Here is a 22,857-nt window from a genome sequence, read left to right on the forward strand (position 1 = left end):
GAACTAGGATCTTCTGTACCTCTGTTCTGAGCAGTTCAAAGCCAGTAGGAAAAAAGCATGTGGCCTCAGTGAATGGTAGTTAGTAGGAAAATTAGCTCTTGGTTAGCATTAACAAGACATTTACTCTATTTCCACTGAGAAGCAGCCTGGAACAGTCAATGTCAGAACACACAATAAAGCAAACGTTTAGGCAAGTGGAGTTTATAGTAGTAAATGCTATGGAGAGTATTTAACTTGTATTAATAACTTGGAGTTTATAATTTCCTTTACGCTTTGCTTTGAAGGTTGTTCATGAAAATCTAATTGTAACTCATTGGATAATTTTCTTAATAAATGCATACATTTTTAAAAGATGGAGGGTAAATTTTGTTTTTGTTTTCAATATCTATTTCTCTCACTAATCTTTCCATGATTTTCAGTTTACTTAGCCTATTAGCACACAATTTATAAAGCTCAAATTTGTACAAGTACTCACAACTGGCATTTAGCTGGATCATCTTTGCAAGGGCAAGAAAGTAGAGATTTGTGGTTAAGATAAAAATAGCTATCAAAGGGCAAAAAGTTTCAGTTATATATGACGAATAAGTCCTAGATATTTATCATACAGCATAGTATCTATAGTTAACTATACTTATTGTATGCTTAAACATTTACTAAGAGAATAGATACTATATTAAGTGTTCTTATGACAAAATAATAATAATAAATAAGGAGGGAGAAAAATTTTGGGGGGCAGATGGATATATAGGTGGCATTGATTGTGGTTTCACTGGTGTATATGTATCTCCAAACTCATCGAGTTGTATACATTAAATACGTACAGCATATTGTATGCCGTTATACCTCAATGTGGTGTTCTATAAAACAGCTATCATTTGTTGAGCATTTATTATTGGGTTGGGACCTTTTCTCCATTCTTTAAATATAATATTTTACTTAATAGTCCAAGAAGCTTTCAAAGTGCTTGTATTAGAGCGACTGACACTAGCTAACTCTGACAAATATATCCCAAAACTCCATGGAGAGACACAATGTAAGTGTGTATACTATTTAGGAAGATTCAATGCAAGCCAAGCAACTGTCCTAGGCAGCAGACCACTGAGGGATCCCCCAGGGTTCAGCCTTCCTTCTATTACTGGGCTCCGCCTCTTCTGAGTCATTTGCTTCCAGCCATATGGAGAGAAGAGGGAGAAAGAATGTGGAGTAGACACATCAGCTCTTGATTACCTCAGCCCAGAAGTACCCACCCCATGATGTCTGCTCACATCCCATTGACCAAAAATCAATCATACAGTCAACCACAATGCAAAGGAGGCTGGGAAATGTAGAGGAATACGTAAGCATCGGTAAGCACCAAAAGTATCTGCCATAGTTTACTCCCTGGTTACCAAGAATCAATGTTCTCTCCTCTTTCCAAACACAGAACATCCCTACTGCCCCTGCCACTGCCCCCACTCCACCACCCCCCCGAGAGTAAGCAACCTCTAATCCCACCTGCTCACTGCATTCAGCACCTCCGAGGTGATCTGGACTTCTGGGGCATGTGGAGTTATCTGCATAACTCTGGGTGTGGCCATCTCTTGATCCAGTGACATGTGAACTAGAAAGGAAGTGATCTATGGATGAAATATACAAGTTCTCTCTCTCTCTCTCTCACACACACACACACACACACACGTACACACTGTGTTAATCCGTTTTCATGCTGCTGATAAAGACATACCCAAGGCTGGGTGATTTTTAAGGAAAAAGAAGTTTCATGGATCCATGGTTCCACATGACTGGGGAGGCTTCACAATCATGGTGGAAGGCAAAAGGCATGTCTTACATGGCAGCAGACAAGACAGAATGAGAATCAAGTGAAAGAGAGGAAAAAAAAAAGAAGAAAAAAAAAAGAAACAAAAATAAAAAGAGAATCAAGCAAAAGGGGTTTCCCCTTACAAAACCATCAGATCTCATGCGACTTATTCACTACCATGAGAACAGTATGGGAGAACCACTCCCATGATTCAATTATCTCCCACCTGGTCCCTTCCACAACATGTGGGGTTTATGGGAACTACAATTCAAGATGAGATTTGGTTACAAACCATATCTCTCTCTCCCTCACACACACACACAGACACACACACACACACACACACACACACACACACACACACACACACAATGTAATAGCAATAAGAGAACCATAACATAAAATCTAATTTGGAAAAGGGAAGAATGGGAAACACATAGCAGCCACTGATGCCCAGGCTGGCCAGGCCAACATAGTAAAGGCTCACTGCCTTGTGGGTGGTGTTGGTTCTTGGCCCTGGTTCTGCTCTCCAGGGAATATTACTTTGTCCACCAAAGGAGTATTTCTCTGTGGCCACTAGTTCTTCCTTCTGAGAGGCTCCCCTTGCCCATTCTCCTTGGCCACCTCAGAGGTGGGTTTCGGAGAGCTTTCCCTCCATGCAGGCCTATAGCCAGCCTTGCCTGCCACTGGGAGAAGTTGTTCCCAACCTTTAGAGACGTTTGTAGTACAGGATTACAGGCTTTTTTGTTTTTAGCAATATACGTCCCTCAAAAAATTGGTAGGCTACTACAAGTCATCAAATGTAGGTACTCTTTCCCGATTCCCTCTTATTTCTGTTTATAAATTAGCTATTTCTTTCCTGAGTTCATTTCATTCTTGAAACACTTTGCCAAATGCACTCAAAAGTACCCAACCCACACAACTAACATTCTCTCCCCATCCTTTTCCTTTAGAGCTACACGGTTACTTAGCATATATTGCCTTACAAACTGTCATAGGTGTCAGTTTCACCAAATGTTTAGCTACTGCAAAACATGGAACTTCATCTTTCCAACCTTTGATATCAGTTCCCTTGACACTCACAATGAGGCCAATGCCGCCATGTTTAGGTTTTTGTCAGAGCAGCATCCCATGCCTATTATCAGTTTTGAAATGGGTCAGGAAAAGCTAGGCTAGTTGCTGTCATGAACATCCTTAAATCTCAGTGATTCCTCAATAGGTCTTGCTAAGTACCTGATGCGCAGCAAAGTGCTTAATTCATATTTGTTGTATACAATTATGTGAATAGGTTGCTTTTACTTATTGGCATTTAATCTATCTCAACTAAGGAAACCAAAGTTCAAAGAAAGTAATACATCCAAGGTCATATAACTGGAATGTGGTAAATCCAGGATCTGAGTTCAGGTCTATGACACTACACGTGCTAGTGCCTGCAAATCTCTCCTCAGTGGAAGTTAGAGTGAAAATAGACTCCATCTTTTCTCTGCATTCAAAGCAAATAATACCTAAAACTTGAACGTTTCCTTGTAGTTTTCAATCCTTTCTTTCTTTGCACTATTAAAATCAGAGGTATTATCCTCTGCCCATTGCATAATAGTTATTTTAGGTGACTCAGAAAACATAGCGGAAAAGAAGCTGTAGTTTTTGAAATAATGAATGAGGTTTGTTTCCTGAAACTTGTTTGCATAACTTTGCATGGTGAACATATTTAATAGATTATGCCCATGTCAATATTTCTATTATCTACTAATTGGTCTGTTTATTTAACTGATGTTTTCAATTCATTTAGGAAACTTTAATACATCATAACTATTCATTAATGTATGCCTGGCAAAGGTATGTATTGTCTTATGTTTACTTCTATACAAGCTTTGACATATTAACCATCTCTAATGGGAACATGTACGCAAACCAAAATTGTCAAAACTGTTGGTTGGTGTGAACATATGCAATACTTTATCTATTCAGTATTTTTTGAGCACCTGTTATCTAGTAGGTACTAAGCAAGATCTGTTTTGAGATATACTATCAAATATTTTTCATATCACCATTTTCAGTTGATCACACTGTAAGTTGGCTATAATTTGAATTCACAAATGCTCGTGTGTGTGTGTGTGTGTGTGTGTGTGTGTGTGTGTTTTAGTGGCAGTTGATGGAAAGCAGTAAAAATAATAACATTTGTAACATTGGTTACAGATCAAATGTCAGAAGATTTATTCAGCCACAGACAGACACTGCAAAGTAAGCGTCTTCTCTAGTTCATGATTCGTATGTAAGATAAAGTTTAAAATAAGACCAATGCAAACATCGTTTTAGGCAGTTTTCCCTTTTGTGAAAAAAAATTGCATATAATAATTTAGATTTTTCATGCAGATAAATTAGGCACAAATTGCATGTAAATAATTGTGTTAGCAAAAGTGATGTTTAAACATAATTTCACCAGCATCATTTTTCCATAAGTTGGGGCATAAACTTTCCTGTGTACTCTTTTTGCTTCCAGTGACATGATACTATTTGGTCTTTAGGCATCACTTTAAAAGGCAGAGCAACTAGAAGTAACATGGTAACAAGAGCAATGGATAAAAGAGAGAAAGAGAACTGTTTAGATACCTGAGACCCCTGCTTTTCATTCGCCTCAGTCTGGGGATTGCAGAAGAACACTACCCACTCCTACTTGTTCTTAACTAGTGTATATATTAAGCTCTTTGAAATGTGAGTATTATGGGAAGGATCGCAGTTGCTTTAAATTATAGAAGTTGGCAAGTGCCTGGGAGAAGGAGTGGGAGGTTGTTTAAACTGAGAAAGACAGTTGCAAAACTTCGTACAACAGCATGAGCTCCAAGCTTCAAATGCATTCTCATGCTCAGACGAGCACTTTATTTTTCATCAACTTATTTTTTGCATTGTTTTGGAGCAGCTTTGAATAATAAACACATATTTCTGCTTTAAATTTTTAATGGTGACTACATTCATGGGACAACCAAAGCAAGAAAGCCTCATGTTTTGGGGGAAAGTCTGATACCAGCAATGTCCAGACAAGGTAAGCTACCATTTTCACTGCAGTTTTTCTCTTTTCACCTCCTGTTCGGCCTTCATCAAAACATTTACTGGGAGAACTTAAGAAAGCTCCTTGTAAAGAAATGGGGGAACTTGTAAAAAGTATGTCAACAAATGATAAATCAGAGGTTAGAAAACCTCCGCAGGAGAGCGTTCTCCTACTTTCTATTCTGCTTGACGCATGAACCTCTTTAACTATCTTTCACTATATAAAAAATGCCATTGGTTTCAGAAAATGTAAGCGGAGTCTTCAAAATCTCCAATCTGATGAACGTAGCATTTGTCAGTGTGTGGTGACAAGCTAACTTATTGCCAAAGTCAGTTTATCTATGTTTTCTTATCCCGTTATGTGCAACTCAACTTCCGGAGCTGTGACTCTCCTATTAACTTGGAAATGTTTCCCAAGGAAGATTTTAATATCATTCCAAAAATTCTCCTAAGTGCAGTTACTATGGCTTCTTATTAACTTGTTTTGCAGAATATGTTTTTAAAAGTTAAATAAATCATTTGTCTTTTCCTTTGTAACTGACATGGGAGGATGTTACAGATATTATATATCCTGGGAGAATGAAACAGTTCAACCCAACATTGATTAATTCAAGTCACAGTCGGCTGACAATGTTATCTAAATAGGGTGACTTTGCCTTCTCGATTGTGCCTCATACACAGGTAGGGAGCAGCGAGGATAAGATGTTTTCTTATTTTTCTGTGCATTGGTCACATGAGAAGTATCTTGTGGGTTGAGGTGGAGGGGCATATAAATATGTGATGTGTTGTTCCATTTTCCCTGAGAATGTCTCTGTTATCAGTGTTCCCATCTTTCTGAGGCACAATTCCAGGTGCAAAAAACTAGATTGTCACAGAAATCTGCACATTCTTCCAGCAGGCAGAGATTTTATCACAGCTCCACATTCATTCCTTCACGCACACATGCGTGCTCACAGGCAAAGGTTATAAAACCCTGTGGATTTGACAGAGCTTGAGTGGTTTGGGACATTTAGGTGACCTCAGGCTGCAAAATCCACTGGTACAGAAACATTAGCAAGGTTAATTTCTCACCCATTAGGCCTGGGTGAGCAATGTGAGCACTGCCTGGGACCCTGCTCTTGGGCTGAGAGGGCTCTGTCTTCTTGCTACACCAGTCCTTTCTCTGTTTCTGGAATATTTTTTCCCTTCTGTGTCAAATTCTAGTTACATAAAGTGAACTGTTGTGGCTTCCTCTGCCTCATGGTCTCAATGATAAGAAAGCGATTTAGGTAAGAAGGACACTATAGAAAACCAAGACGTCAGCTTGATCGGCTCCTTGCAAAGTGATCAGGAGATACCATCAGTTCCCTCTCTCCAGCCATAGTTAGGGCGGCGAGTGACCCGCAATGCCAATTCCTTATCTTTCTCTTTCCCACATCTTCTGTTCTCCTTTTCCCCTCCACTTCTATCTACACCAGCCCACAGAACATTAAGAGAGGGAGTAGCAGGTTGGACACACAATATTACTGTCTCCTTGCCGGTCCTCTCGGCCCATCCCCAGGCCAGTCGGGGAAGCCCCCACCCTATTTGGAGTGGGGTCTCCGGGGCCCCACCCATGACCTCATCGCAGGCAGCTTGAAAGCTGGGATGGCCAGCGTTTGCATGGCGCCTGAGTGCACCCTGGGGACGGGTGCGGCAGAGAAATGCACAGTGTGGCATGACGTGACTGCTGAGAAGCCGGAGCGCGAACTTCCTCACCGGCTCCAATGGAGGCTGGCGGCATCCCTGGAAGCCAGGCCCGCCAGGCCCCACCCCTGAGCCCCAGAAGGCCCCAAAGAGGACAAAAACAAAAAGGCTATTAGGGTTGCTAATGAAGCCCAAGCCAGGTGACTCATCTAAGGCGCAGTCACTGGGGGGCTTTGTAATGAAACCTGGACAGAGCCCTGGAAAGGACAGGTCAGGGTTGTCCCATAAAGGGCGCTGATGAGAGAGGCCCACAGTGACCTAATCGTACCTCCTCGCCTCCGAGAGGCTGGGAGAGAAAGGCAGGGTCTGCAAGGGACAAGAGCGTTAACCAAAGAACTGCCGGGAGTGTGGCAGCCACGCTGTGTTAGCTTTGGGTGTGAGCCAGGCTTAGTCCACGTTTCGGGCCACAAGTTTGTGAACCTGGACCTGAAATGCCCCAAGGTTAGGGATCAATGGCTGATGGGCTAGAAAAAGAGACGATGGTAAATCAATAAACCTTAACCAAGTGTCCACTCTGTGCCAGATACTTTACCAAGGCTGTTTGAACGTGTCCTTGACAAAGACAGACCAAACATTAAAAACAGCATAGGAAAGATGGCAGGAACACAGAGGGGCTTTGCAAATCAGCCTGCTGAAATCAAAGGAAGCGTCCCACAAAGCTGTACTTGAACTAGACCTTGAAAGATGAGTAAAATATCATGAGAGAGCCAAGAGGGCCAGGGGTTCCCAGGCAGAGCCCGGCGGGCAAAGGCACAGAGGTGCAAAGACCATGGATGCACCCATAAGCCAAGTAGCTTGGGCGTGGCAGAGCTCTACTCCCCCAAGTGTCTTGCAATGAACAGCACTTTCATGGGTTATTATCATAATAGGAGGATAACCAAAAGTATATCCTGGTCAGGCAAGTTTGGGAATGTTGAAAACTGTGCACGGTGGTACATCAGCACTCTGGCTCAGGGGTCACAAACATCTGGCTTCAAATGCCAGCTCTGCTCCTTCAATGACGTGTGAACTTGGACCCATCCAAACAATCAGTTTCTTTATCTGTTAAATGAAGATAGTAATCATATCTATCTTCTATGGGCATTGTGAGGATTAAATTAGAGAGTCTGTGTAAGAGTCTACTGTCAAAATGCCTGACACATAGTGAGAGCTTAGAGAATGTTAGCTATTCTTATTAGTTACTAAATGCCCATTTCTTTACCTCAGTAAGTGTCACATGTTTTAGTTGGCTAATGTGTGCACTGACTCCCATGATTGGGTTATTACTTAAAATCTAATGTTTTCCAAAGTCATTTGACCACAAAACCATTTTTTCTGAAGTATCAAATAGACCAATACATGCTGGAAGATGGTGAGGTTGAGCTGTCCTGGTGAGTTGAGGTCACATGTCCTTGGAGGATTAAATCAAAGTTTCCCAAGATTTAACTGAAATGTACTAATCTCCACCAGTCACTTCACAAAAAAAAAAAAAAAAAAAAAAAAAAAAAAAAAATTCTCTTCTGTATCTCTATGAAACAGAAGCCCAACATTTGGGATTCTCATCTCTAAGGAAATTAACTTTTTTTTTTTTTTAACTATGTTCAACTTTTGGGAGGAAAAGTGTCAGCAAAGCAAATTGTTTTCAGGATTTTTGCACTTGGAAAGTCAGCCTTTGCCTAAGTTTGACAATCTACTGTGGTGAAGGACAATGCAATAGGGACAGTCTAGAAGAAAACAGCATCCTACCTTCAAGGAGCTACCGATTGAATGCGGAAATAAAATGTGCATTCCAACATCTAAAATGCAAAATTAGATATTGCAATTTAGAATGTCAGAGAACCCACAGTGAATGCAAGTTCAAAGAAGATCACAGGTCCCTGGAGTAATACCAATAATTAGTCACATTCTTGGACACTTACCAGATACAAGGAATTCTGCTGAGTACAATAGAATTAACCCACTTATATCTTACAACCAGGTCACAAGGTGGGTGTAGACTTACCCATTTAGCAGATGAGAAAACTAAGCCCCAGAGAAATTAAGTAACCTGCCTGCAGTCTTTCAGGACCTAAGTGGCAGAGTAAGGTTTCAAACTCAGGTCCATGTGATTCTCTGTATCTCTCACCCAGGGAAGACTCCTCAGAGGAGGTAACATGCAATCTGGCCTTGAAGAATAGATAAGGATTGGTGAGAAGGGCCTTCCAGGCAGAGAGGAGAATAGGAGCAAAAGCACAGGAGACTGAGAGAACAGCATGGAAAGTAGCAGGAAGGTTTCCCTGCAGACAAAGTGCATGCATATAGTGCAGAAGGAAATAAGCTTAGAATACTTGGTTGGAATCAGATCACAGAAAGCCTTGAATGCCAAACCACAAAGTTTAGATTTTCTTTTAATGAAGTAATCATTTTGGTTTGTAAACAAGAAAGTAACGTGATGAAAACAATGAATTGAATGAGTAACCAGTGCACAGCTGTGGCAGAGACTAAACTTCCAATTAGGAATCTAGATACGTCCAGGCAAGAGACAGCAGCAGTGGTTGCTCACACAGCTGTTAAGGAGTGGAGGTGCACATCTGGCCCAATTAACACCAAGACTTTGACCATCTCAATGGTCTTTCAAAATGACAACCCTCAGACCTCAGTAAATCCAGATTCTACGTGGGCCTCAGTTTAAACCCTGTAAAATGGGAAGGGTAGGAGGGGCTAGTTGACCTCTGAGGTCTCTCTGACTTCTCACACTCTGTGAAGATAACACTCTAAGCACTTTTATGGAAATCATAAACTATACAGTTCCCTATTCAATCAGCAGGTTCCAAACTTCTCTTTCATATCAAGCAGGCACATTTCCAAAAGAATGTTAGGGTCTACAAAATTTTATGCATTAACTGCTATAGCAATTACATAATAATAGTATTGGCACACAATGATTGGGGAGGGTGCATTTTTATATATTCCTTTGGGAGAAACTTTTTCCATCCTCCTGGCTATCTGCCTTTTGTAAAATTCAACTGTCTACCTCTCATGACTGAGAACTTTTTCTGCAGTTTTTGACATATCAGGATCTCACAGTGCTGTGAATGGTAGTTATTCCTGTAGGTGTCTTATGATCTTCTGCAGCTCCCAAATAGGTGGTAAGCTTTTAGAGAGCAGACATAAATATATCTTTAGATTTTCCAATGCCTTGCAACTATAGCAGGTCTGAATCTTATAAACACAAGTCTGCAAGAAATGTTCTATTTCTTTATTTTCTTGAAATCAACATAAATCTGGCATAGAGTCTATGCCAGCAGGAACTTTAGTTTCTTACATTATTTAGGCTCCTACCTCCACCACCTTTAACACTAAGGTCAGGCAAAAATCCTGGGAGGTATTTCTTCACACCAATTATGCCCAGTCTTATCTCGTAAATGACCTCTCCCTTTGGAATCTGTGGATTCTGCTTTCAAGCCCTGCTTGGGGACTAGAAGTCACTGTCAAGGCCAAGAACCTGGTGTCTGAGCAGGACCAGGCAGCCCTCCCTTCTGAGGTCTAGCCAGGCAGGGTGACCATTTCTACTTCTCACAGATTCACCGACCCCCAGTCTTTCCAGGTGTGAGAAAACCTCCCATCAAGAGTGTCTCATTCCCCTCTCCCCAGCATATACTCTTGGGCTTGGAATTTCTGAAAAGAAAGCAAGTGTTATTTTCAATAAGCCTCTTCCTGTTCTGCAAAATCCTTGAAGCAAGGAAATACAGAAGGCTGGGCAACACTTGTGAAATGATAAGGCAGAGGTGAAAAACAACACATAAATTAATATTTAAATAAGGTATTCTGCCACCCAGCAAACAGGTGTTTAATAATCATCAGCAAAATAGGTGGCCAACAGATGATAAAACGGCTTCTTCAAAGTTACTCAGTTTGCCACCAGAGAAGGCATATATTATAATCAGATTAATAGTGTCTTTTTATTAAGTGCCTACTGTGTGCTGTGACTTTATATATACTGTCTCTTTGTCCCTATTGTTTAGATGAGGAGAGGTAAGTAGCTCACCTAACATCCTATACATGCTAAGAGAGGGAGCAGATGTTTAAACTTATATAATGCCGGTCTTTAAAACCTGCACCCTTTCCACACTGCCACCAGGACTCTCAGAAAGGATTTTTTAATTTTCTATTTAGCGATCTGGAGTTCTACTTTTGACTAATCCTTCAGTCATTATTTCCAACTAAAATGTATTTTAAATAGAGAATTTCTTAATGAAATTTATTTTGCTGAAAACTTAGTATGGCTTTGTTAGATATAGTAATGAACCCAAAGAATGGTTTATTACCCCATCTCACTGCTCATCCGCAAGGTTGTGGGGTGAGAAATAAAGTACTTTGTCTAAGGCTAGAGGGTTAGAAGACAGCTCAAACTTCAATACATGTTTGTATGTCTTCCGTCTCCAAGTAGAGGAGAGAAAACTGGTTCTAATTAATGAATTATTAATTGGTTCTAATTAATTAAGACTAATTATAGATTAGTATTAAATATTGGCAGTTTTAGGGCCTTCATGTGCTACCAGTGACATAAAGCCATGGCTCATGTCGTTGCCTCAAAACACATCCTACCATACATACTATGACAGTATTTTGAGAGCTGTCATAAAAACATTCATTGGTGGCCTTTCCAACAGCTAACATGCCCCAAACAGCTTACTCTCTTAAATTGGTAATTTTTTCTGGTTTCTTTCTTGCACCATTAAATTATGTAGAAAGACTTTTTATGAAGTCATTTTAATCCCATTCCTTTCTAAAAATCTAATTTGACCACAGTGGAATCTTATTAAGGGATTCTTTGAATGTATCAGAATTACCAATCCATTTCATCACAGCTGTATCTATCAATTTTCCAGATCATTATTAGCATTCCCTCCTTTCCTTCATAATAAAGACCATATTCCTTGACATGGCCCCAGGAGCCTTTGAAGGAGCTGCTTCTTGACTGCCTTCCTTGTCCATCTCTGTTCCTACCACTCTCCTCTATATTCCCAGTACCAACTCGTAGTAAACTCTTCACTGTCTCTTGGGCATCCTTCTTCCTTATGCAACAGGAATCTGAGTTCATTCTCTTGACTTTATGTGAATGTATAAAGTTTCTAACCTTCAACCACTTTATTACCTGCAAAACAATGGCAACTTTATATGATTCCAATATAATCTAGAGATGTAAAGAAAGACTCCCATTTCTTGAAGACAATTTATGTGCCAGGCTCTTAAATATAATAAAAATGTGTTCATTGTCCTCCTGTTTGTCCTTGGGACTGAGATGGAATGGTGTCCAGATAGACTTTTAGAGTTTATCCAAGCTACCGATCTCACCTTCAGCTTCAATGCCAGCAGCAGCAAAACATTCATACTTCATAAGGCCGTTCCTTCCGTTAATACACCACTGGTCACCAGAAAGTTCTTTATTATGCCAGAATCTGATCCATCTTAGTGTCTCACATTCTGATCTTTGCTCTGCTTTTAGAAGTAGCAAGAAAAAGTCATCTTTCCTCTGGCATTTTAAATGCTTGAAGACTCTCATCATCTGCCTTCCTGGCCTTCTCCCAGGGTCTTCCTGTGCTTATAGGGAGGACTTTCCCCAGAAACCCTGTGGTTCACCTAGGATATACGTGCCCCTCTTGAAACAGACATCCAGACTTGCTCACCAAATTTCAGATGATTTTCACAACTTGTGCCAACTCCATATGGACGTTCTGGGATGGATAGTGGCTGCCTGAAGCCCTGTACTGAAAAGAATCTGAACCCAATCTGGAGTTAGCAAGAAGGTGTACAGAGTTCAATTAGTGATGTCTAAAGGAGAATCAGATGTTTTCCAGGGCCTCTGTACCCTGGATATTGCCTGACAGCCCAGAGTATGGAACTATTACCCTCTCTGATCTAAACACACTATTTTCCTTAATGCTAAATTTGCATCAGTTTTGCTAGTAAGCCCATCTCATAAAAAGACCAAGTAAAACATTGAGAGTATTTCTTAAACTTTCAGTAAAGCCTCTTTTAGTTCACAGTTAACTAAAAAGTGCCAGTTCCAGCCCTAGCCCTTTCTGGTTGTGTGATCACGGTTAAGTTACTCTAGTTCTCTTTGCTCATCATTGATAATGGTATTAATATATATCTGTTCCACTGGACTCATTAGAAGTATTAAATGAGATATTATATTTGCAAGCTAGAAGATAGTTACTTTAGGAGCCCCATATATTTGGTGGGCCAGCTAATCTTTCTCTTTGCCTCTTTGCTATGGGGGATTTCCTCTCCATGGAGAAATTGATATCCAGTGGGGGATTAAAAAGAAAAGTACAAGCAAAAGGAATAAAAACACACTAAATACTTAGTGAATGGATTTGCATGTGGGTGTAAACATGTCAAAGGAGAAAATTTCAGTGGAGATGAAAGTATTTCCACAATGCTGTCAAAGCAGAGTGACAAGCAAAGTCCAAACTGCCTCTCCCTGGCTTGCTTTGATTTTTCAAGGCCTGGGATGTTTGGTTTGGAATGATTTGTACTTGCCATTTGCTCACACAATTCTTTATTGCTGCCTTCATGCCTTTGCCAGCATTCCTCAGGGATATGTTATCAGCAAGACATTAGTGTAGCTCCAGGCAATACACTAAGTCAGGGGCTCTCATCTAAATCTGCAAGACCAAGCAGGAAATGCCCATCAGTAAATAGGCAGGGCAGAGACCCTGGAGACTTAGGTTGCATGCCTTACCTAAAGTGGGCAGTCACTGCAATGCATGGTGTCCTTGGGGCAATATGGCCCACTGGGGCCAGGTCTTCAGATTTTTCAGGAAAACTCATACATCTGGACATTTTTATGTGAAATGCTTCTATTCTTAAAATCCTTGCTGTTTTTGACCTATAGAAATGCCAATGTCATATGGTTCAAACTAATATAATCTAGAGACATAAAAGGAATTACCATTTTCTTGCTGTGTGGGAAACCTCAAGAGCCTTTGTCATTCAACACCTATGTCCTAAATCAACATGCACAGGCATGCACAGTGCTCTACAGTAAAACTAGACAGCAGAGCACACTCACTACACAGAAGGCATAGTTGCAGGTAAACCCTCATTCCATCCTCCCAACACCCCTAGAAGGTGGTACTAGGTTTATTCCTATTTTACACATGAGACCCAAAGTCTGCCATCAGTTAGAAGTGACACATACTTAAAAGAATATGTAATCTCCTTGCCAACAGAGCCAGTCTCCTTGAGTCTCTTGCCACACAGGACTGGAGGAGGAAATGTAAAATGTAAATTTCTGCACATTTCCCCAGAGTGAAGCAAATTGGGGTGACAATGATTCTCCAGGCTCTTCTTGGAAAATTTAAATCTTCATTCCCCGTTGGCCCCTTCTACGGAGAATCCACACCCCTTTCCTCTCTCTTCATCTTTTTTGTACACTCACCTCCCACTCATTCTAAATTCTTTTTTTCTTTACATTTATGCTTTATTTTCTGCATTATATATGACCCCAGATAACCGAAGGGCCTAGCACAGTGCCGGGGATATAGTAGAAACTGCATACATTTCAGTTGGCTCTTTCTACACAGCATTTGAGGCAAAATGAAAGAAATATGCAAAATAAAGCAGTTTAAATGGAAACAGAAAAGCAAAGCCATGACATGAGGAGGAGGAGGAACTAAATATGTGAACCACAAGGACCAATCTGGTTATAATGATTGAGTGTGAAATTTCACTTCCTGGCAGCCAGACTCAGAGCCTTTGCAGACTTAAAGTGACCCGTGTATTCTCTCTTGAGCTCTGGGTAAAGGACCAAAGGAGAGAAAATGAATTCCTTTTCTTTTCTTTGACCCGGGTCTTGCCTTGGAACAAATGTTTTTCCCCATATCTATTTGATTTTCAGCATCCATTAATCTCTCACTGAACATCCACTGCTGTATTGTGCTCAGACTTCACTGAAATCCTATTTAGAAAGATGTTTTGTGTAGTAAAGAATACAAGTCTCATAAGGAAGGCAATTTATAGTTGAAGCTGTTGCTAGGGTGTTGCTAAAGGAAATCTGTAACTCTTAGTTAATCAGAAAGCTCACTGAATACAGACAGAATCAAGCTACAGCTGGATGGTTTGTAGGAGAAAAATGTTAGCTAAAAGGAAGGCAGGGAGGGAGGGAGGAAAGAAGGGAGGAAGGGAGGAAGGAAGGGAGAGAGCAAGGGAGGGAGGGAGGGAGGGAGAGAGGAAATGAGGGAAGGAGGGAGAGAGGAAGGAAGGAAGGCAGGCAAGCAGGAAAGAAGGAAGGGAGGGAAGGAGGAAAGAAGGGAGGGAGGGAGGAAGGAAGGAAGGGAGGGAGGGAAGGAAGGAGGAAAGAAGGGAGGGAGGGAGGGAAGGAGGGTGGAAGGAAGGAAGTGAGGGAAGGAGGAAAGAACGGAGGGAGGGAGGGAAGGAAGGAGGGAAGGGAGAAGGAAGGAAGGAAGGAAGGGAGGGAGGGAGGGAGGAAGGAAGGAAGGAAGGAAGGAAGGAAGGAAGGAAGGAAGGAAGGAAGGAAGGAAGGAAGGAAAGAAGGAAGGAAGGAAGGAAGGAACGAAGGAAGGAAAAAAGAATTCTGAATCTTTCTTCACTTTTTCCTAAAGTTACTCATTTTCTTTCCCCTGTAAAGTTACTCATTTTCTTCCCCCCGTCACCATTGTCTGACCTCTGAGATCTGCAGATGAATTCCTCTCTCCATCTCTGGCCACTCCCTCTCAGTGGAAATCTAGTCCTTTTCTTCTAACACTTTCTCCTGAACATAGAAATTTAACCACCACACAAATTCTCTATTTCGTTTTGACCCAGCCCTTTTCCTTAGTTGGTTAATGACTAAGACTGTCATTGCTATATTGGACTAGGGACACCACATGTTAATAGGGCCATTATCAAGCTGAACCAGAGAGAGTGTGGGTGTCCAAGCATAAGAAATCTATTAAAACCAAAGCACATGAAGAACAGTTGCAGGACCTCAGGATAGCTGTCCCGGAGAAAGAAAAACTAATGGGAAATAGGAGACTGATTTCAGGTATTTGAATATCTCCTTTGGGTAAGATGTTTGAAGTAATTTCCCAAGATTTGATGTTAATTACTTAGGATTCTAATCCAAAGGGGTAGCAAAATGTAGGCTGACTCTGAAGTCCCAGTCAACCTGGATTAAAATCCCAGCCTTCAGTTTCCAGGCTCACGCCCTTGGGCAACTTCTCAACTCCATTTCCTTGCTATAAAAAATGAAGATGATAGTATCCATCTCATTAGAGTTTTTGTGAGGATTAAGTGAGATAATATGGTGTTCTACAAATCATAGCTAATATTAAAATTGCTGTTTCTTTTATGGAAGTGAAACAGAAAAGAAAGCATTAGATATGCAGAGTATTGTTAAAATTATAAAATATAAGATTTTCTTTTCTGTCTTCTTCCCTCCCTTTCATCCTTCCTTCTTTCCTCCCTTTTCTTCTCCTCCGTAGCCATCTAGCATGAGCATACATTAGGTAAGCTTTCTAATTAAACACACATTTTAGCTTTTCTTTAACAACACCATAGTAACAACTAAAACTAAAAGTTGCCTTAATTATAAGATTTGCATCTTTTACTACTCGAAAGAACATCCTAAACGAGTTTTGACTGAGATCCTGAAAAAGATTCGAAAGAAGCCATTTGGCAAGTAGGAGAAACAGAGCATTGCAATATTACATAAATAAAGGAGAGTGGGAATTTTAGCTGTTTCTCAACCATGGCTGCACCTTAATGATCAACCAGGGAAAAGTCCCAAAGCCCAAGCGGCGCCCACACTATTACATCAGAATCTCTGTGGGGTAGAACTCAGGTGTGAATAATTTTTTTAAAGCTCCTCAGAGGATTCTAATATGCAGCCGATGTTGAGAACCACAGTTTTAGGGGAAACAGTGGCCAATGGTGTGGAAAGCTGCAGAGCTGATAAGGCTGCATACTGTGTGAACAGCGTGAGGATGTCTGTAACTTTCTAGACTTTGCAGAGGCTTTTCAGGAGAGTTGAATAAATAGAAGTCAGGCTGTGAAAGGAAGGAGTTAGTGGCTAGGGAAAGTCTACACTAAATGTTACTTAGTCCTTCAACAAACATAGAACAATCTGGAAGGAAAGAGAGAGGAAGATAGCTTGAGGAGTTAGCAAGGCAACATAATTTGTTTTTAGAGTATGGGAGGCCTAAGCGTATTTGAACCAAAGGTCCATCTACTGTATCTTGAAAGTTTGCAATTTAAATTTTGGAAAATGATGAGAAAATTTTGCCTCTACCCAGTAGATTTCATCTGATGAGTTCAGATTCATCAGAGAATCTTGACCAAATATGCCCAAGCTGCAGCTCTACACCTCACTATTTATTTCATTTTAACTGCCATTGATTAAATTTCCCACTGTGTGTCAAATGTCATTTAAATACGTCTCTTCATCCTCACAAAAATCCTATAAAATGACTGCTTCCCATTTTAGAACAAGGAAATTTTTCAGATGAGGAAATGAGATTCAGAGAGGTTTGGCAGTTTGTCCAAAGTCATTAAGTGGCAAAACCAGGATTCAAGCCTGGATCTGTATGACCCCAAGACCCACAGTCTTTTCAGTCTGCCACCATGGATGCAACACAAAAATTTAATCCTTGCAGAGCTGCATGCCCCCTCCAAAACCTGTAAAATGACAAAAGCTGTGCGCTGAAAGATAATGTCCCAACACCATGGCCTCTGAATAAAATGAATGAAAAGTGAAAATGTATCAGAGGCTGCAGCTAAAACCTCAGGTTGCAGAAGGGCTTGAGCAAGTTTCAGATTGTTTCACAGACTGCTGGGTGGGCAAAACAAGACATTTGCCATCATTGACACAAATGCTCAGTAAGGTAGTGGAGGAACAGCCAGAATCAGGATTGCTCATAACTGACATGAATCAGAGAATGCAGCATCTTGCACTAAGGGCAATTGGGGTTTGGGCAGAAATGGCCATTCTCAGCACTGTTCATCTCCACCATCTGCCTAACTCCTTCCTCCTTCCCTGGACACGTAGTCCTTGGCGACTGCTGCCTGCCAAATCATCTCACACACGCCAGCCCATTTGGCCATCTTCTTTGCTGAAATCAAATCTCCATATCCTTGATTACTCCTAAAAACTGATTAGTGTCCATTTGCAAGCAATATTTTCCTCCTAATATATCCAGGTATGCATGATCCAGACGGCTGCTTTGATTTCTGGAATATTAGCTTAGAAAAGAATGAAATCTAATAAAAATATCATATTAGCTCCAAATAGCTGCATAATCTGTGTCAATGAGATGATTTCCATTTGGTGTGCAGACTGTAGTTATTAGAATTAGTTATCCTTTGTACCGAGATGGGGGAGTGAGCAAAATTTTCTCTCCCAATAAAAAGGTCTCAAATCTTGGAAATTGCTGGTGCAATCCCCACTTTAAAAAGCCAGTGACATTTTGTGTTGCCTTTTTTAAAAAAATAGTATTGTATTTTAAAAGAAACTGGCCCTCAAGTTCATTCCAGGACAAGTTTCAGATTCTTTAGGAATCAAGTTCGGTAAGACCATAACAGAGACTGTTTAGTTTGGACAGACAAATTGCCAACATACCCATAAAAGGGAGGATTGTCTGAGCATTTTTCTTTCAGCTCGTATTTTCAGATTTTCTTCAAAAGCTAGTCTAACAAAAATTTCAGAGGAGCCATGTGACACACCCATAAAACACAAATACCTCAAATAGAACTTGTGTCTCAGACCAAATCGGTCCAGGGAGCCTGTGAAGATGTGGGCAAGGCTACCATCTCTGATGTCCCTAATTGGTTATAAAAGTCATCAGAAGAAAGGAAAGAGGGCAATTTTCTTTTATTATTATTATTATTTTAATATTATACTTTAAGTTCTAGGGTACATGTGCACAACGTGCAGGTTTGTTACATATGTATACTTGTGCCATGTTGGTGTGCTGCACCCATTAACTCATCATTTATATTAGGTATATCTCCTAATGCTATCTCTCCCCACTCACCCCTCCCCACAATAGGCCCCAGTGTGTGATGTTCCCCACCCTGTGTCCAAGTGATCTCATTGTTCAATTCCCACCATGAGTGTGACCATGCGGTGTTTGGTTTTCTGTTCTTGCGATAGTTTGCTGAGAATGATGGTTTCCAGCTGCATCCATGTCCCTACAAAGGACACGAACTCATCCTTTCTTATGGCTGCATAGTATTCCGTGGTGTATATGTGCCACATTCTCTTAATCCAGTTTGTCACTGATGGACATTTGGGTTGATTCCAAGTCTTTGCTATTGTGAATAGTGCTGCAATAAACATATGTGTGCATGTGTCTTTATAGCAGCATGATTTATAATCCTTTGGGTATATACCCAGTAATGGGATGGCTGGGTCGAATGGTATTTCTAGTTCTAGATCCTTGAGGAATCGCCATACTGTTTTCCATAGTGGTTGAACTAGTTTACAGTCTCACCAACAGTGTAAAAGTGTTCCTATTTCTCCACATCCTCTCCAGCACCTGTTGTTTCCTGATTTTTTAATGATTGCCATTCTAACTGGTGTGAGATGGTATCTCATTGTGGTTTCGATTTGCATTTCTCTGATGGCGAGTGATGATAAGCATTTTTTCATGTGTCTGTTGGCTGTATGAATGTCTTCTTTTGAGAAGTGTCTGTTCATATCCTTTGCCCACTTTTTGATGGGGTTGTTTTTTTCTTGTAAATTTGTTTGAGTTCTTTGTAGGTTCTGGATATTAGCCCTTTGTCAGATGAGTACATTACAAAAATTTTCTCCCATTCTGCAAGTTGCCTGTTCACTCTGATGGTAGCTTCTTTTGCTGTGCAGAAGCTCTTTAGTTTAATTAGATCCCATTTGTCAATTTTGGTTTTTGTTGCCGTTGCTTTTGCTGTTTTACACATGAAGTCCTTGCCCATGCCTATGTCCTGAATGGTATTACCTGGGTTTTCTTCTAGGGTTTTTATGGTTTTAGGTCTAACATTTAAGTCTCTAATCCATATTGAATTAATTTTCATATAAAGAGTAAGGAAAGGATCCAGTTTCAGCTTTCTACTTATGGCTAGCCAATTTCCCCAGCACCATTTATTAAATAGGGAATCCTTTCCCCATTTCTTGTTTTTGTCAGATTTGTCAAAGATCAGATGGCTGTAGATATGTGGTATTATTTCTGAGGGCTCTGTTCTGTTCCATTGGTCTATATCTCTGTTTTGGTACCAGTACCATGCTGTTTTGATTACTGTAACCTTGTAGTATAGTTTGAAGTCAGGTAGCATGATGCCTCCAGCTTTGTTCTTTTGGCTTAGGATTGTCTTGGCAATGTGGGCTCTTTTTTGGTTCCATATGAACTTTAAAGCACTTTTTTCCAATTCTGTGAAGAAAGTCATTGGTAGCTTAATGGCGATGGCACTGAATCTCTAAATTACCTTGGGCAGTATGGCCTTTTTCACAATTTTGATTCTTCCTATCCATTAGCATGGTATGTTCTTCCATTTGTTTGTGTCAAGAGAGGCATTTTCTTAGTGTGCACTGTGTGTCTGGCTTGTGCCCTGGGTCCTAACTGGGAGTGGGACAACTAACTCGTTTGGTCATTCTTCCAATTACCCCTCAATGTTGGTATTATTTCCATTTCACCCAGAAAGAAAGAGAGGCTGAGGAAGATTAAAAAAAAAAAATCTGGACAATACGGCAAGCATGTAGGGCAAGATATGAGGTGGAAAATGAGGCTGAAACTCCTTGTTTAAAATGTGTTTAAATTAATGAACTTATGAATCTTTGAAGACTTTTAAAAAAGAAATTTATCATATAATGACTCTAGAGGCCCTGATCTATTCTAATCCTTGAAAATTGGAAGCAATTGTGTTGTGGTAATCTAAAGTTTCAGTCAAGGTGCACTGCAATATTCATGGATCTCAGGGAAGAGGCGCCACCTTCTCCCCCAAGGCTGCTGTGTGGAAGGCTGGCTGTGCGCACTTAGTCCTCACCGAAACCTGTTCTCCAACTAGGGTACATGAGGCTCAGAGGTCTCACACCTCATGGGACAGAAGGATGAACAGGGTCTGAAGGAACGGGAGGACTTGCGTAAATTTGGGAACAGGAAAGGAAAGACTCACACAGAGTCTTTGGTGAATGCCAAGTAGCCCTGTTTGGTCAGTGAAGAATGTTCTGGAAAGAAAGTAGTTAGGTAAAGGGTTGGATAAAAGAATACAGGAGAAGCAATTTTGACCTTACTCTGAAGGAAATGGGATTCCATCAAAGGTTTTTGATTGAGACAGACATGTGGAAAGCAGAGTTTTAGGAAGACGAAGCTGACCATGTGTAGGGGAGGGACTGGACGTGGGGAGGCCAGATGGGGAACTCTCCTCAGAAGTATCCCATGACATCTGAGGGTCATGGCTGTTCTGAGGCTCTGCGTGTCATTTGAGCTCGGCTGTGCTCTGTTCTGGGTTCCGGAAAGCCATTTAGAGGAAGCAGCATCTCCAGGCTGCCTGTGCTCTGCCCAATGTGGTTCACATTGGATGGTCTAAATCCCTGGCCTTTGATGTGGAAATGTCATGAGAACATTGAGTGAATTCCAGGAAATCTTCCAGGGAAGAACACACGATAAAAGAGGCCCCACACTACACACATGTTGACCTCAGGAAGCAAAGACACAGTGATCAGAGGGAAAAAGTAAGATTTTTTTTTCCTAATGCTACAAGACATAAATTTACATTATGGGCTCCCAGACAAAAAAAACAGAATGGGAAGGGTTCACTTGACCTTGGCCAATACTTTAAGGACAATTTTCTTTAGACATGTTGCCTCACCCCATTCCTGCTCATATATGCATGTTTCACCACAGGATTCTTGCATTGGGAATATCCTAGCCAGGGTGCGCTTTGGGGGATTAATGGGTCCAGGCTGTTTACCAGTTGTAAAAATTCAAGAAGGCTGTGCCACGGAACTAGGATTCAACCTGAGGGCACTCATTAGCCATGTGACCTTGGACAAGTTTGCTCAGTTGCAGAACAGTAATAGAAACATGAGGATCTGAGGAAATAGTACATGACAACATCTTACTCAAAGTAAGGAGTTGATACAGCAGTGAGCAGGACCATAAATCAATGCAGGCAGAGCCAGGCGGCAGATGCAAATGAATGCTGTGGGCTGGGTGAAGACCTGAGGAAGTAAACCTCATGTGACTCACATGAAGAGGGCACCAGCTACTGCCCCCTCATCTGCTGCCATAGAAGTCAGAAATAGAGATTTCTATGTGAAATTGCCCAATTTTTAAATAATAGCAACTAATATGGATCATGTGTTAAATCTCAAACTAAGCAGCGGATCAATTTTGCTGCAAGTCTGCTAACAAGGACTAGCAATTTGCAAGTTGTCACAGATACTGAGATCGTGCATGGTGAAACCACTGGAGAGGTGGCTCAGACCACCATTCAGGCACTTGCTAGTTGTGCATGTTCTCCAAAGCTTACTTTTCTCATCAAAAAAAAAATGTGGATTATAAAGACAACTCTTAAAGGGATGGTAGGAATTAACTGAGATCACGTGCACAGGAGTCCATCAATCAGAAAGAGGCTGGAGCTGGTGAGGAAAGTCCCCTGCCATGCAAGGCATTAACCGTGTGGTTGCTGGTCTTTGGAGAGGTCTGGTGGGTTGGACTGGTGGGTAGAAAGCTGGAGCAGCAGCTTTAACAAAAGCCCTAAAAGCCCTTTGCCCAGTTCCAAGCCCTCTGTAATGCTCAAAAAATAGCAACAATATTTTGTTTGTTGATTTGTTTTTAAAAGACAGGGTATCACTACATTGTCCAAGCTGGAGTGCAGTGGCCCAGTCATAGCTCACTGCAGCTTCTAACTCCTGGGCTCAAACAATCCTCAGCTTCCCGAGTAACTAGGACTACAGGCCCATGCCACCATGCCTGGCTAATATTTTTATTCTTTTGTAGAGACAGGGTCTCACCAAGTTGTCCAGGCTTGGAATGGTTTTTGTTTGTTTGTTTGTTTTCAGTTTCTTTTTTTAAATATTATACTTTAAGTTCTAGGATACATGTACAGAACATGCAGGTTTGTTACATAGGTAGACATGTGCCATGGTGGTTTGCTGTACCCATCAACCCGCCATCTACATTAGGTATTTCTCCTAATGCTATCCCTCCCCTAGCCCCTAACCCCATGATGGGCCACAGTGTGTGATATTCCCCTCCCTGTGTCCCTGTGTTCTCATTGTTCAACACCCTCTTACGAGTGAGAACATGCAGTGTTTGGCTTTCTGTTCCTGTGTTAGTTTGCTGAGA

General features: G+C 41.0%; 1 protein-coding gene across 1 annotated transcript in view; it reads left to right on the forward strand.

Annotated features, from left to right (window-relative positions):
• The first annotated feature begins 4,619 nt into the window (after positions 1–4,619).
• Positions 4,620–22,857, forward strand: part of C1QTNF7 (C1q and TNF related 7) — a 108,085-nt gene continuing 89,847 nt past the window's right edge. The window contains exon 1 of the mRNA XM_005554497.4: positions 4,620–4,838. Within this exon, the coding sequence (XP_005554554.1) occupies positions 4,826–4,838 (13 nt within the window). The 5' untranslated portion in view covers positions 4,620–4,825. The remainder of the gene's footprint in view (positions 4,839–22,857) is intronic.

Source organism: Macaca fascicularis, chromosome 5, assembly GCF_037993035.2.
Source record: "Macaca fascicularis isolate 582-1 chromosome 5, T2T-MFA8v1.1".
In the NCBI taxonomy this organism is placed as follows: domain Eukaryota; kingdom Metazoa; phylum Chordata; class Mammalia; order Primates; family Cercopithecidae; genus Macaca; species Macaca fascicularis.